The sequence below is a fragment of the Protopterus annectens genome, chromosome 6.part0 (assembly GCF_019279795.1).
Source record: "Protopterus annectens isolate FY-2018-M chromosome 6.part0, PAN1.0, whole genome shotgun sequence".
NCBI classification, from domain to species: domain Eukaryota; kingdom Metazoa; phylum Chordata; order Ceratodontiformes; family Protopteridae; genus Protopterus; species Protopterus annectens.
This window is the reverse complement of record NC_056737.1, coordinates 697,283,145-697,296,067: the sequence shown is the minus strand read 5'-3', so window position 1 is coordinate 697,296,067 and position 12,923 is coordinate 697,283,145. Positions and strand designations below refer to the sequence as shown.

At 36.3% G+C, this 12,923-nt stretch overlaps 1 protein-coding gene across 1 annotated transcript in view; it reads left to right on the top strand.

Annotated features, from left to right (window-relative positions):
- The window catches only part of MTHFD1 (methylenetetrahydrofolate dehydrogenase, cyclohydrolase and formyltetrahydrofolate synthetase 1), a gene marked incomplete in the record, with an annotated part of 1,466,165 nt that overhangs the window by 944,108 nt on the left and 509,134 nt on the right, over window positions 1-12,923 (top strand). Inside the window, 1 exon segment of the mRNA XM_044074387.1 lies at window positions 7,482-7,550. Within this exon segment, the coding sequence (XP_043930322.1) occupies window positions 7,482-7,550 (69 nt within the window).

Here is a 12,923-nt window from a genome sequence, read left to right as displayed (position 1 = left end):
CACTGTGAGCTGAGAAGAATTCAGTGGGTGAGGGCATGCTTTCCATCAGAAGGCAGCTGTAGCAGCGCTTGGAAGAGCCACCACAGGAGGGTGCTCCCTTGGGGAAGATGGTAGGCCACCCTGCAGGACAGAGTTGTTCCTTTCCCTACCACCCGACTCTTGCAGCAAGTGGATGAGCTCGTGAGGGATTCCAAAGAAGGAAATAAGTCAGAGGGCTGTCACCTACCCATGTGGCTCCCTTTACCACAGAATAATGTATCTATTGGATGCAGGCAGAGGAGCCATTGGGTTCAGCCCTGCAGGAATAAAAAAAATCTGTAAGATTAAAATAAGTCTGTGACAAGATTACAAGTTGTGTATGTGAGATATATATATATATATATATATATATATATATATATATAGAGGTATATTTATATATATATATATATATATATATATATATATATATATATATATATATATATGTATGTATATATATATATATATATATCCTTTGTACTTTGATCCTATGTACATCCTTGCTGTACATCGATCTCTGTTCATAAAGTCAACTTCATATTAGCAAATGGAGACTTACTTTCGTTAACATGAGGTTGGAATACTTTAGTTTGGCATTATGAAATGTTCAAACAACACATTTGACCAAACCATGTTTGATTAACTGCCATTTCACATTATGACAGAAAACCTATATGGGTATACTGAATTTCTTCAAAACATCCAGAAAATGTCAACTTTGCAATTTTAAATACAAAATAATCAGAGAAAACCGCAACCGCAGCTACTGGATGACTGTTTTGAATAAAATACACAAATTATTGAGCACTTTCATCTCAGTGAAGAAGAGACTTCATCAAAATACAAATCAGAAATAGGAATTGTACTATTTAACTATTCACTCATTTTCTTCCCTACCAGTCACATCCAAGAACCAATTACTAACAATGAAAAGACATTAGTTTTTAAAGAGAGAAACCGCTAACTTTTTATAAAAAATAGCTGAATAAAGACAATTGTTACAAAGAAACTACACATAAATATTGTGATGGTGCTGCGGTAGCGTTGTCGCCTCACAGTAAGACGTTGTCCTGTTCGATTCTCAGCTAGAGCATCTTCTGTGTGGAGACATGCATGAATGGGCGTACCTTCATTGAAGGTTGTGCATCAGGGCCGGCAACTCGGCACGTAAAAATCTACTGCCAATCATTAGTGGACTGGAGTTCCACTGTGGCGACCCCTAACCGGGAAAAGCCAAAAGACACAACAACAAAAAATCATCTTAACATTCAAAATCTGCCCATCAAATTTAAATTATATTTTACTTGCTCTTTGATTTAAAATGGGTAAAGTAGAAATTGTGTCATTTAAGCTTGGGGGAAACATTGCAGCTAGCCTAAGCTGCCATTCTGTTTCTTTTTTCTTCAATGCATTTTTCCAGTCTCCCCCTCTAGGATAAGGCTTAATTATATCCAAGATTCTAAATAAAAACTTTTCAAACTTGGAACAAACCTGGGAAAGTTTATATAAAGCATTATTTAATTTACCATTCCTTATGTCATTGAGATGCTCATATATTCTACATCTAAGGGAGCTCTCAGTCTTGTCCGCATAAAAATTAAAACATGTTGCAGAAATACCCAGGTAAACCACTGTACTCATCCTGCAATTAACTTACTTAAATGAAACTTTGCTATGCATTTTGTTATTTAAAATAAGTGTATTTTCCTTGAATATAAAGGAACATTGGCTGCAAGCTCCACATGGTTTAGTACAGGCATCTATCATATAAGAGGAATCCAATTTACATTCAAAAAGCTTCTTAAAATTTGTTCTTGTACTGTGGTGCTGCGGTAGCGTTGTCGCCTCACAGTTAGACATTTCCCGTTTGATTCTCAGTTAGAGTGTCTTCTGTGTGGTGACATGCGTGAATGGGCATTCCTTCATTGAAGGTTGTGAGTTAGGCCCGGCAAGCCAGCACGTCAAAATCTACTGCCAATCATTAGTGGACCGGAGTTCCGCTGTGGCGACCCCTAACCGGGAAAAGCCGAAAGAAACAAACAAAACTATTGACAAATCTAGGGGCTTTGCCAATTTTTTCCAAAATATCATGATTCACCCTGAATATATTCCAATTAGAGCTAAAAGCTCTCTTAATTTTATTTTTTAAATGCTTGTATTTGTAAAACGCAAGCTTTTTGATAATGGGCCATATTCATGTGTAACAATTCATTAATGTTTGTTTTAAACAAACCAACCCCCAGCAAGGGCTTATAGAAATTACCCCATTTTTATATACTCCATTAATTATTTCTTCAGTAAACTCTTTAGGGTACCCTCTATCTTGGAACATGTAACCAATTTTATTCAACTCATCTTTCACATCTTCGTAATGTGATGTCATACGCGCTACTGTGATAGCTTGCCCCTTCATAATACTTTTTTCTGCTTTTCAGGGTGATTACTTTGAAAATGCAAATAAGAGTTACAGAACATATCTTTATGAAAAATTCTTGACCTAAATCCATTGATATCATGAGAAATATAGGTATCCAAGTAGTCAATACCAAAGGCATCTGTACTATATGTAATTTGTAAAACATCTGTAGTATTATTCAGATATTGCATGAATTGTTCAATCTCACTACTGGGCCCATCCCATAAAATAAAGATGTCATCCAAAAACCTAGAATACATCTTAATTCTATGCCAATAAAATGCACTGAAATACAAAATTAGTCTCCCATCCAAGTAAAACAAGGTTAGCATACACAGGGGTGCAAGCCGCCCCATTGCTACACCTTTAATTTGTTGATAAAACTCCCCCTTGAAATAGATGTAATTATTTTCTAAAACCAAACTCATAATTTCACATATTAGAGTAATCTGGTCATGTGTAAGATCAGAAAATTGAAAGAGAGTTTCCTCAAACATAGCCATCCCCCTCATCTTTAGGAATTACAGTAAATAAATATTTAACATCTACTGTAAGATAAATAAGATCTTCCTTCCAAAGCTCTTCCTTTAAATGGCCCAAAATTTCCATGAATCCTGCACTACATGTTCAGCTTTCTCCACCACATATTGTACCCTAGAATCCACATATACAGCTAAAGGATGGGTCTTAGATCCAATCGCTACAACTATGGGTCTAAACGGAGGGCTATCAACATTTTTTTGTGGACCTTAGGAATACAAAAGAACACAGGAATAATTTGCTCTTTATTATATAAGAATTTATATTCTTCTACATCAATTCTCTGATTCATCAAATATTCTTCTAAAAATGAATCAGTACAGGAATAGGCTATATGTATTTGATTTTTAGAGACTCCCACATAGGTAGTAACTTTGCAATTTTCTTGAGGGGGAGGGCAAGCCCCCTTATGTCTCAACACTCCATGCTAATTTTATATACTAATTCCAAGATCACACAGTGTTGGAGAAAGGCATATTTCCCAGCCCTATGAATTATGTGATCTCTTATACCTATCAACCATCTGTGTAGTGGACTAAATTTTGTGGATTAAACAGATGTTAACCGAAGGGGTATTTGATGAAATTCTCTGTGTGTGTGTGTGTGTGTGTTTGTGTGTGTGTGTGTGTAGCTAGCTAAAGATTTACTAAAATCTATCTACCACTACCTAGAAAATGCAGAATACGAAAACCAAAGCAAAATTAAAAATGATTCACTGTTGTAGGCTTGCAGATTGCCCTGAAGCAGCAAGTTTCAAACAACTGTTGAGTAGAAAATGGCTGCTAAGTTCATTCTCCAAAGGCAGAGTTATTCCACCTGTCCTTTGGAGGGATGTCTTGGGATGAGTCAATGCTGGGAGACATTTAGTTAGCACAGTTCTTTGAGAGCAATTCTCTCTTCACTGTGCCCACAGTGCTTTCCTTCTGTGCCATTCAAAATTTAAGTCAGTACAACAGGTTCTATAGAAGGCTTCTGGCATAATTAAGCAGTGTATTAACTGTCATGAAGCAGCTGCAAAGGAGTACAAATAAATCTAAGCTGAGTAATTGTGTGCATGTCTAACTATCTCTCCCCACAGAAGATCAGTTTACAGTTTCTTTTACTTATTTTTATACTTTTCACATAACCTTTTATATTTTATACTTTTGCAACATCTTTATTGAAGCTATATGTATTTTTCACACATCGAAAAGTAAATATATTGTCATATGACATGTCAGAGATCGTGTTTCATACCTATACATAGATGTCTTTACAAATTAAGGTTGTTCTTAAATCCTATCTTTGACAAGAACTATAAACCAGATTTGTATGCTGAGTGCAAGACCAGGAATGTTTTATACCTTGTGTTATGCAATTCATGTGATTTTTTTTTTTTATGTAGGAAAAACAAATAGGTTATTAAAGGAGAGGATTTTACAACGCCTTAGGGATAACTGCAGTGGTGATGCTAAAAATGCCCTAACAAAACATACCCTGGCCCACCACAGGCATACTTTCAGGTTTATGGTGCTTCAGGTTATAAAAGTTATCAGAATTGCTGAAGTGGTTAATTATACTGAGACTGCAGAATCTAAATGGATAACAGATCTACAAGCTGACAAGCTACATTGGTTGAATGGTTATGTTCCCCTCAAACCGGTCTTAAAAGGATGTAGGCTGTCCCAAAAGAAATAAAGACATTATTTTATTTTAGTTAATTATTTATGTCATAAGTCCTCAGTGTGATTATATATATATATATATATATATATATATATATATATATATATATATATATATATATCTGTTCCTTGTTTTCCTTTCTTAGCACATACATTCTTTTTTCAGTGACTACAGCACGATATCTGTTATGTACGTCTGACTGTGGTGGATGTCTTGCAGAGATTGAGCTCGTTTGAGTGGACTGGCTGATAGCAGCATTTTTTTAATATGTATAGCGCTGTAAATAGCACCACATTGTTTCTTTATAGATGCTTAGATAGACAACATATTTACTTTCCACCTTTTTGATTGGTTGTGAGCTCGTGCTTATTCATGAGGATGTGATTTTATGTGTGGTAGATGATTGGTTGATAGAATCTTCATGGATAGCCCTTTTTGGCATTTGATTGATTATGAATGTATGGTTCATTTATCTGGATGTAGCTCTGTGGACCTTCTTCATGGCTTTAGATCGGCTTTACAATAATTATTTATTCATGAGAATTGAGCCATTATTGGTGTGTTTTGGAGAGCTGAATGGATGTAATAACCAGTAGTCAGTATTATTTTAACTTTGATTCGTTTATAGGTTAATACGAGATCATTCATTGGATGGGGATATTTTAAATCGTTTAACATGTTTTTATCTCATAGCTGTGATGAAGGGTTGGGAGAGCTTTTCTGTTTTACATTTTTATTTTATTAAAAGTTTATGTACCGGACAGTGGTAGTCGGACTGATTTGTTTTTTCATTTTTCCACTTTGTTTTCAGACACGACTTTTAGAAGCTAACAATGTCATTTTCTCTGTATTTTTCACACATTCACGTGTGTGTGTGTGTGTGTGTGTGTGTGTGTGTGTGTGTGAGTGTGTGTGTGTGTGTGTGTGTGTGTGTGTGTGTGTGTGTGTGTGTGTGTGTGTGTGTGTGTGTGTATATATATATATATATATATATATATATATATATATATATATATATACAATGTAGTGCTACAGTGCTATAAGCTATACAGAAAATGCAGCAATATTCAAGTAAAATAACTTATTAATGAGACAGGGTTCGTATGTATATGTTTAGTATGTAAAGACTTGGCTCCCAGTCTTCAGACCATCACAAGCATAGCCAGTAACTACAGGTCACAATTGTACCCTGTAGCTTTCATCTGTGATGTTAAGACCTTAGCCATTATGCCATCCAAATATTTTTGGATATAAAATATGCTTAGAAAGACGTGAAATACTTTTAGAGGGGAGAATGAAGGAAATAAGTTGCTCATTCTTTAAAAGCTACTAAAGGAGTGCTGCTGATGATCAGTAGGATAAGGGGGGTTTTGTTTTCATTTTAACAATTGGTATGCAGAAGGGGAAGGTCAGCAAAGAAGGTTAATAAAGATGGGAGTTGTGCAGTCAGGTGAGGGAAGAAGGTGGAAATGAGTATTTAGTAGTGAGAAGGGCAAAGGCAGTCCTAGAGAAAGATCACGGAGAAGGAATAGAGGAGAAAAATCTTTAGACTGTTGCTCTGATTTTGCCAGACATTCAGATGCTTTTGTGACAGACCAGGCTGAAAGAGGCTTAGAGTTCAAAAATTCATTTTTAGTTACACAAACCATTATGTTAATTCACTAAAACTCCAGATACATGCAGCATTTTAATTTTCTACATCAAAGGCGGCTTTAGAAAAATTGTGAAAAAGTAATAGAATAACTGTTCCAATGCAGCTAGAAGTAAATATTGCAGTCTTTCAATATGATTTAAACAACCAAAGAGATTTAGAAGCTTTATTCAAAGTAGTAATTTATATGTCATGCAGATGCACCTAATTGATAGTCTTTTATTCCAATTACATGACAAGCAAGGCCATCTCTTTTTCAAATTGAAAAATAGTGAGCCTTCCTGAACCTGGCACAGAGAAAAAACTTAAGTATCACACGTAACTGAAATTAGAAAAAAAAAGTATAAACCTTCTCGTAACTTTTCTTACTAGTGATCATTTTCTGATATTATTTACTTATGAAGCAAAGGTAAACATGTGCCAGTAGTTCAATACAATGGGCTTCAGCCAAGTGAAGAGGTGGAACTTGAGCTGAGAAACAGTAGCTGCTTTTGGAAGCTCAATCTCTAGTAGTTTTTAAATAAAACTCAACTTACATAGATACCATTCTTAGCATTTGGAGAATGAAAGACCAAATCACTTCTCACAAAGAATGGTTGACATACTTTTAGCTTTATTTTCCATACCTTGTTTTCTTATCAAGATATATAAGGGAGAGAAAGAAGGTTAAGAGAGAGCCACATAGATCAGTCATGGATGAGGAAAGTACAGAAAAAATGGGAAAAAGGCAATGATAGTGAATTATTCCTTTCTGATTTTACAAATGAGAGTATTAACTTGAAAAGGGGAATGAGGGGAAACAGACTAATACCAGTGAAAGTCATAGAAAAGAAACTTGAAAGTTGCTAAAGAACACGAAAGGTGATTGCCTGACAGAACTTTTCAGTCAATCGGTAGTGAAGCGGCTCCAAATGCTAGAGAGATATCATGGTGGTGACATTTCCCAAGGGAGGGGCCTAGAACTGACCTCAGAAATTATGAACTTACAGTCCTGACCTCAGCTGCAGGAAATGTTATGGAGGAGATACTGAAGGAAAGTCTACTTGTTTACTTGGAGAGTGACAGACTTCAGGGTAAGCAGTAACATGCTTTTGTGGAATTTGCTGTGAATATGCTACAGATATCTGTAACCTGATAACCTGATAATGGTGGCTTCTGTTTTCAGTATAATATGTTTTGTTTTAACAGGGGTTGACTGGAGCTTTAACTGTTCTGATGAAGGATGCCATTAAACCTAACCTGATGCAGACTTTAGAGGTAGGTGATATTATATCTGTTTAAGTGCTGTTTTACGTCAGGTTTCAAAATAATGGTGCTTGTAGAAAAAAACTTCTAAATATTACCATTGTTCTTCTCTTTCTTTGGGCATCTTCACCACAACCATTTTTGAGCATATGTACAAGTTATTTAGTTTGTATAGTTTCTACAGGATTATCTTCCATGATCTTAGTAATAACACAGGCCGAGATTCCAAAATAGTTGCTCTCTGTCTGAGTCAGACCTGATTCTGAAAGACTTACTCAGTGTAAGTGACTTACATTGGAAGAAGGCCTATCTTTAAACTGGCTTACACTGATGAGTCAAATTCCAAAAGATGTGCTTTCAGTTTGTTCTCAGTGTAAGTGGTCACTTGCACTGAGAACTAGTTTTTTTGGAATCAAGACCATACTGTTTTAATAGGGGTTATATTCTCAAGTATCCACTCACATTTTGTTGCTGTTATACAACTGTTTTTTTTTTGTTTTGTTTTCAGCAGGTCTTCACTGTTTATTTATTTTTGTCTGTTCTATCATGTGTATCAGCTGTGGCCTCAGGCACATAATCATTAAGAAACAATTTTCCTTAAAGTAGTCTCTTCACAGCTCGTCTTTTTAGGCAGGGAGGGCAAGAGGGTGATTTCCTGTTCCACTTTCTGAATTAGTTGTCTTATGTGCCACCTTCCCATTTCTTCTTTGTGTTTCAGACTTTTTTATTTTTACTTTTTATTTTATCTGTTTGTTGACCAGGTGAGCATACTGGACACAAGTGTCCTTTTTTAGGATCAACCTGGGAGCAGGGTCTGGTTAAATAATTTAATGGAAAACTCCACCTTAGAACTAAACAAAACATGTTTTTTCATTGTATCTTTGCTAGATGGGATATTTTAATGCCCCAAAATCACTCCAAGTCCTTCTTCTACAATTTTAATGTGTTTCCCTCAAAATGGTGGATGATGGCCATTTTGGCAAGGCAAGCCTTGGTAATGTGACCTTGTTTTGTTGCTTTCATTCCAGAATATATTTCAAGTCCTCTTCATTTGAGTCATGCTAGACATAAGGAAGTGGTGTTATTTTTTCATGCCATTATGATAGAATGGCAGGACTGTGAAGCACTGTCATCTAAACACACCTTCTCTAACAGAGCTACTTCTCTGTTCCCTGACTGAGCCTTATTTATGTGTCTGTCAGAGCTTGTTCTGTGCTATAAATAACTGTTAGCTACTTCCAGCAAAAGAAAGTAGGTAAATAGCAGACCTTTGTAAAGGGATTGTTTATAGTTCTAAAAGAATTGACAGACCTTCCCCCACACTCTCATACTGAAGTGTGAAAACTCTCACTGCAGTAAAAGATGCCTGCTGTACATTTACAGGTAACAAGTAGTAAGACTCCAAACTAAGTCCGTCTGCTACTTCCCAATGCCTTCAGTGGGAAATTTTTTCTCCTCATGAATGATGCAAAATTAAAATGTGCTTTACTAGTTCTTTAATTATTTTTGTCATGCCCCCCCCCTTTTTTTTCTATTGGTAGTGGTGCTGCGGTAGTTTTGTCGCCTCACAGCAAGATGTTGTCGCGTTCGATTCTCAGCTAAAGCGTCTTCTGTATGGAGGCATGCATGAATGGGCGTGCCTTCGTTGAAGGTTGTGCGTCAGGGCTGGCAACTCGGCACGTAAAAATCCACTACCAAACATTAGGGGACAGGAGTTCCGCTGTGGCTGAAAGACACAACAACATTTGTTTATACTTAAATAACCGGGAAAATGGACTGGTCCCAAGACCCTTTTCAGCTATGACTCGGGCTACATTGACAAAGATAATAACAAGTAATAAATGCACTTAGCAATATAAAGAAAAAAAATACTGACATAAAGACATTGGCTATGTATTGCACATGCAATTTTGTCAATGTGCGACAGTGAATAAGTAAAACATTTTATTTATTTATTTTTTATTTATTTAACATTTGTTGGCCGGGAATGTCCGACTAGGTTCCACAGAGCCTGTTTTCAGCGGAGGCCCGGGGAGAAACGCTCCAGATGCATGCCTTTGGAATGTGGGAGGAAACCGGAGTACCCGGAGGAAACCCACGCGAACACAGGGAGAACATTAAGCAACATTTATTAGAATGTATACATTCATAATGCTTAACTGTACTGTGCTATGTTTATTACAAATAACGAATTGTATGCAGCCGTATTGCATACACACAAACACACACACACACACACATATATATATATATATATATATATATATATATATATATATATATATATATATACAGTGTGTGTGTATATGTGTGTGTGTGTGTGTGTAGATATATATATATATATATATATATATATATATATATATATATATATATATATATATTTATATATATATATATATATATATATATATGTTGTTGTGTCTTTTGGCTTTTCCCTGTTAGGGGTCGCCACAGCGGAACTCTGGTCCGCTAATGATTGGTAGTTGATTTTTACGTGCCGAGTTACCAGCCCTGACGCACAACCTTCAACGAAGGTACACCCATTCACACATGTCTCCATGCAGAAGACGCTCTAGCTGAGAATCGAACTGGACAGCGTCTTAGTGTGAGGCGACAATGCTACCGCAGCACCACCACCGCGGGTACCTATATATATATATATATGTATATATATATATATATATATATATATATATATATGTATATATGTGTGTGTGTGTGTACAAAAACATATGTGTGTGCATAATGGAGAAATAGATTATATGCCTGTGTATGTACTGCATCTCTTTTAAAGAAAAGCAAATCAAAAGAAAATTTTGTGTAACTGTATATATTTATCTATACATAAACAAACACACACACACACATATGTCTGTGTGTGTGTGTGTGTGTGTGTGTGTGTGTGTGTGTGTGTGTGTGCGTGTGTGTGAGCATGTTTGCATTTAAACATAGTTAAGTACTCCTGATTTCCTTTTCTTAATGTTTTTAATGTAAGAGCACATAGTAAATGTATGTTGAAGTAAATTCAGCTGTATATTACGGTTGCCATCAATGGTCACATTTCCTGTGTGGACTACAAAATATTTATGTACTCTAACAATGTAAGAAACTAACTCAAAGTCAGCAGGAATCTCTTACCATGGATCTGTGTGTACCAGGTATGCATCCCCCTCTGGGAGGATGTCACAAAAAAAGCATAAAAGACCTTTTAATGAAGATTATCAGTGCACCTAGTTGATAGGGTTGCCACTTGTCTCTCTTTCTGCAGTTCTGTCCTATGTATGTGTGTGTGTGTGTGTGTGTTGGGGGGGGGGGGCTTGAAAGTAGTAAATGTGTTGATACTTTACAAGAGATGATATTTTTGACTTTTTTCTAAATGTCACAGAAATCTTTGATACTACATTTAAGTTATCTCAACTTATAAATTATAAATAACCAACATTTAAAACTTAGCATTTCAATATGGTGTTGCTGGTTGTATAAATTTGTCAGAAGAGGTGACAACTGCTTTTAAAACCCTGACTGATGTAATTGCTTTGTTTTGCTATGAAAGGGGTGTGCTAAGTTATCCTCCTCTCTGCAATAAAAACAGGATAAAACAGTTCCACAACTGTCTGTCTCTTTTTATATCAGCTGCTGTGTTCCTGACATTAGCAGGATTAATTGCTCATCGAAGATTAACAGCAGTACATGACAGGGTAAAATACAGATTTAACTGTGTCTATGATATATCATGCAGGCAGAGACAAATGCCTCTGCAAAGTATGTGAAAAGTTGAGCTTAAAAAACTAAGTGGGTATTCCTTTCCTTTGATTCCAATGCAAGGAAATAGTTTTAAAAAGTACAAGCAGGTTTCTGGTACCTACACAATACTGGAACCGTATTGTAGGGAGAAAAGAAACCTAAGGACTGAGTTAAACTGAAGGAGAAGATGAGGTTTTCCTTTAATTTTCTTTGTTTAGGTAGTGAAACCCTTCAAGCGTACCATAGTTTTGTACTAACTACCTCATGTACTGAACCGAAGCTTGTGAAAACAGATGTCCAGTGTAAGCTGATTCCCAGATAGTGGTCTTAAACACTGTTATTGTAACAGCTTCTGTTTCCCAAACCTTTCTTTCCTTTGCTGCTCAGTCAGGGTTGCCAGATGTCCCTATTTGAGCGGGACTGTCTTGAGATCAGCAGCCCAATGCCGAGTCCTGCACCGCCTCTTTAATCTCGATGAAACAGCGGTCTGTTCCATTTTGAATGGAAGAGGCTTCGCTTTGTGATTTTTGATTGGCTTTTTGGTCTCACTTACAGTCCCTATCTGTCCGTTGAAAGATCTGGCAACCCTGACTTCACTTGTCATCCTGCTACCTTTATAATTGTTATGCATAGTGGATACAACACCATTTGCGTCTGACCCCTGTGGAGACCTTCATTCTGAAGATCATCTAGCTTGTTGGAGGTGAAACATAAAGGACTGTAGCAACCATTAGACACAGTATTTGACTTTTTGCTTTAAAAGCAGTGCTGTTTTAGTAGAAATTTGTTATTGCAATATTTCTTAATTAAAAATAAAGGTCTTGAAAACAAATTACCCAAGTGGTGTGTGCTGCACCTGTATCTGTATACCTGCAGTTATGTATTGTTAATGATTGTAGGGCCCCTTTTTGCTGGACTTTCAGTTTGCTTTAAAAGTGGAACTATTTTAAGAGCGGCTAACTAATAAAATATTGCAGGAAAAATATCCTTAAAATGAATGATATGTGCTGGAGTACATTTACTTTATCTGCATGATGTCTGGTACCCAGAATGGCCTGTTCCCATGGAGTCTTCTTGAAATGGGCTCTAAAAGGACAGTAGACACATTACAGAAGTGTCGGTGAAATCTGAAGATTTCCTTAATGCTGGAAGGGTGAAATAAGAATGGAATTATGTAGAGAGATTCTGTAACTCTTCTTGAAGGCAGGTATGATGGCTCAATTTTCTATGTGTAGCATGGGTTTTTAACTAGAAAATTAAATATTTAATGTATGTGGCAGGCAGTGGTGGATGCTGAAGGAAGATGCTTCTCTTCTGCATTTCACAAAGGGAACAAGAACTTGTGAACCGAGGCATATTGTAGCTGTGGATAGCACACAAGTATGGTTCAATGATAGTACCTTTGTAGGGGAGGTGTTTCTCTGTTGTGTAAGCAATGGCAAAAGCTGCAAGCAGAGGTTGATACTTTGGGAAGTCAGAAGAATATTTTTCGAGATTTTTACAAAAACAGTCCTATATTTGTTTTTTATATATATGGTTTTAAAATTTGGTAAGCATCTATACTCAGACTTGATTGATAGCATTAATTGCATCAATTACATTGCAGTTGCTTTTAATTAAGGTGCAATGCACTATGGT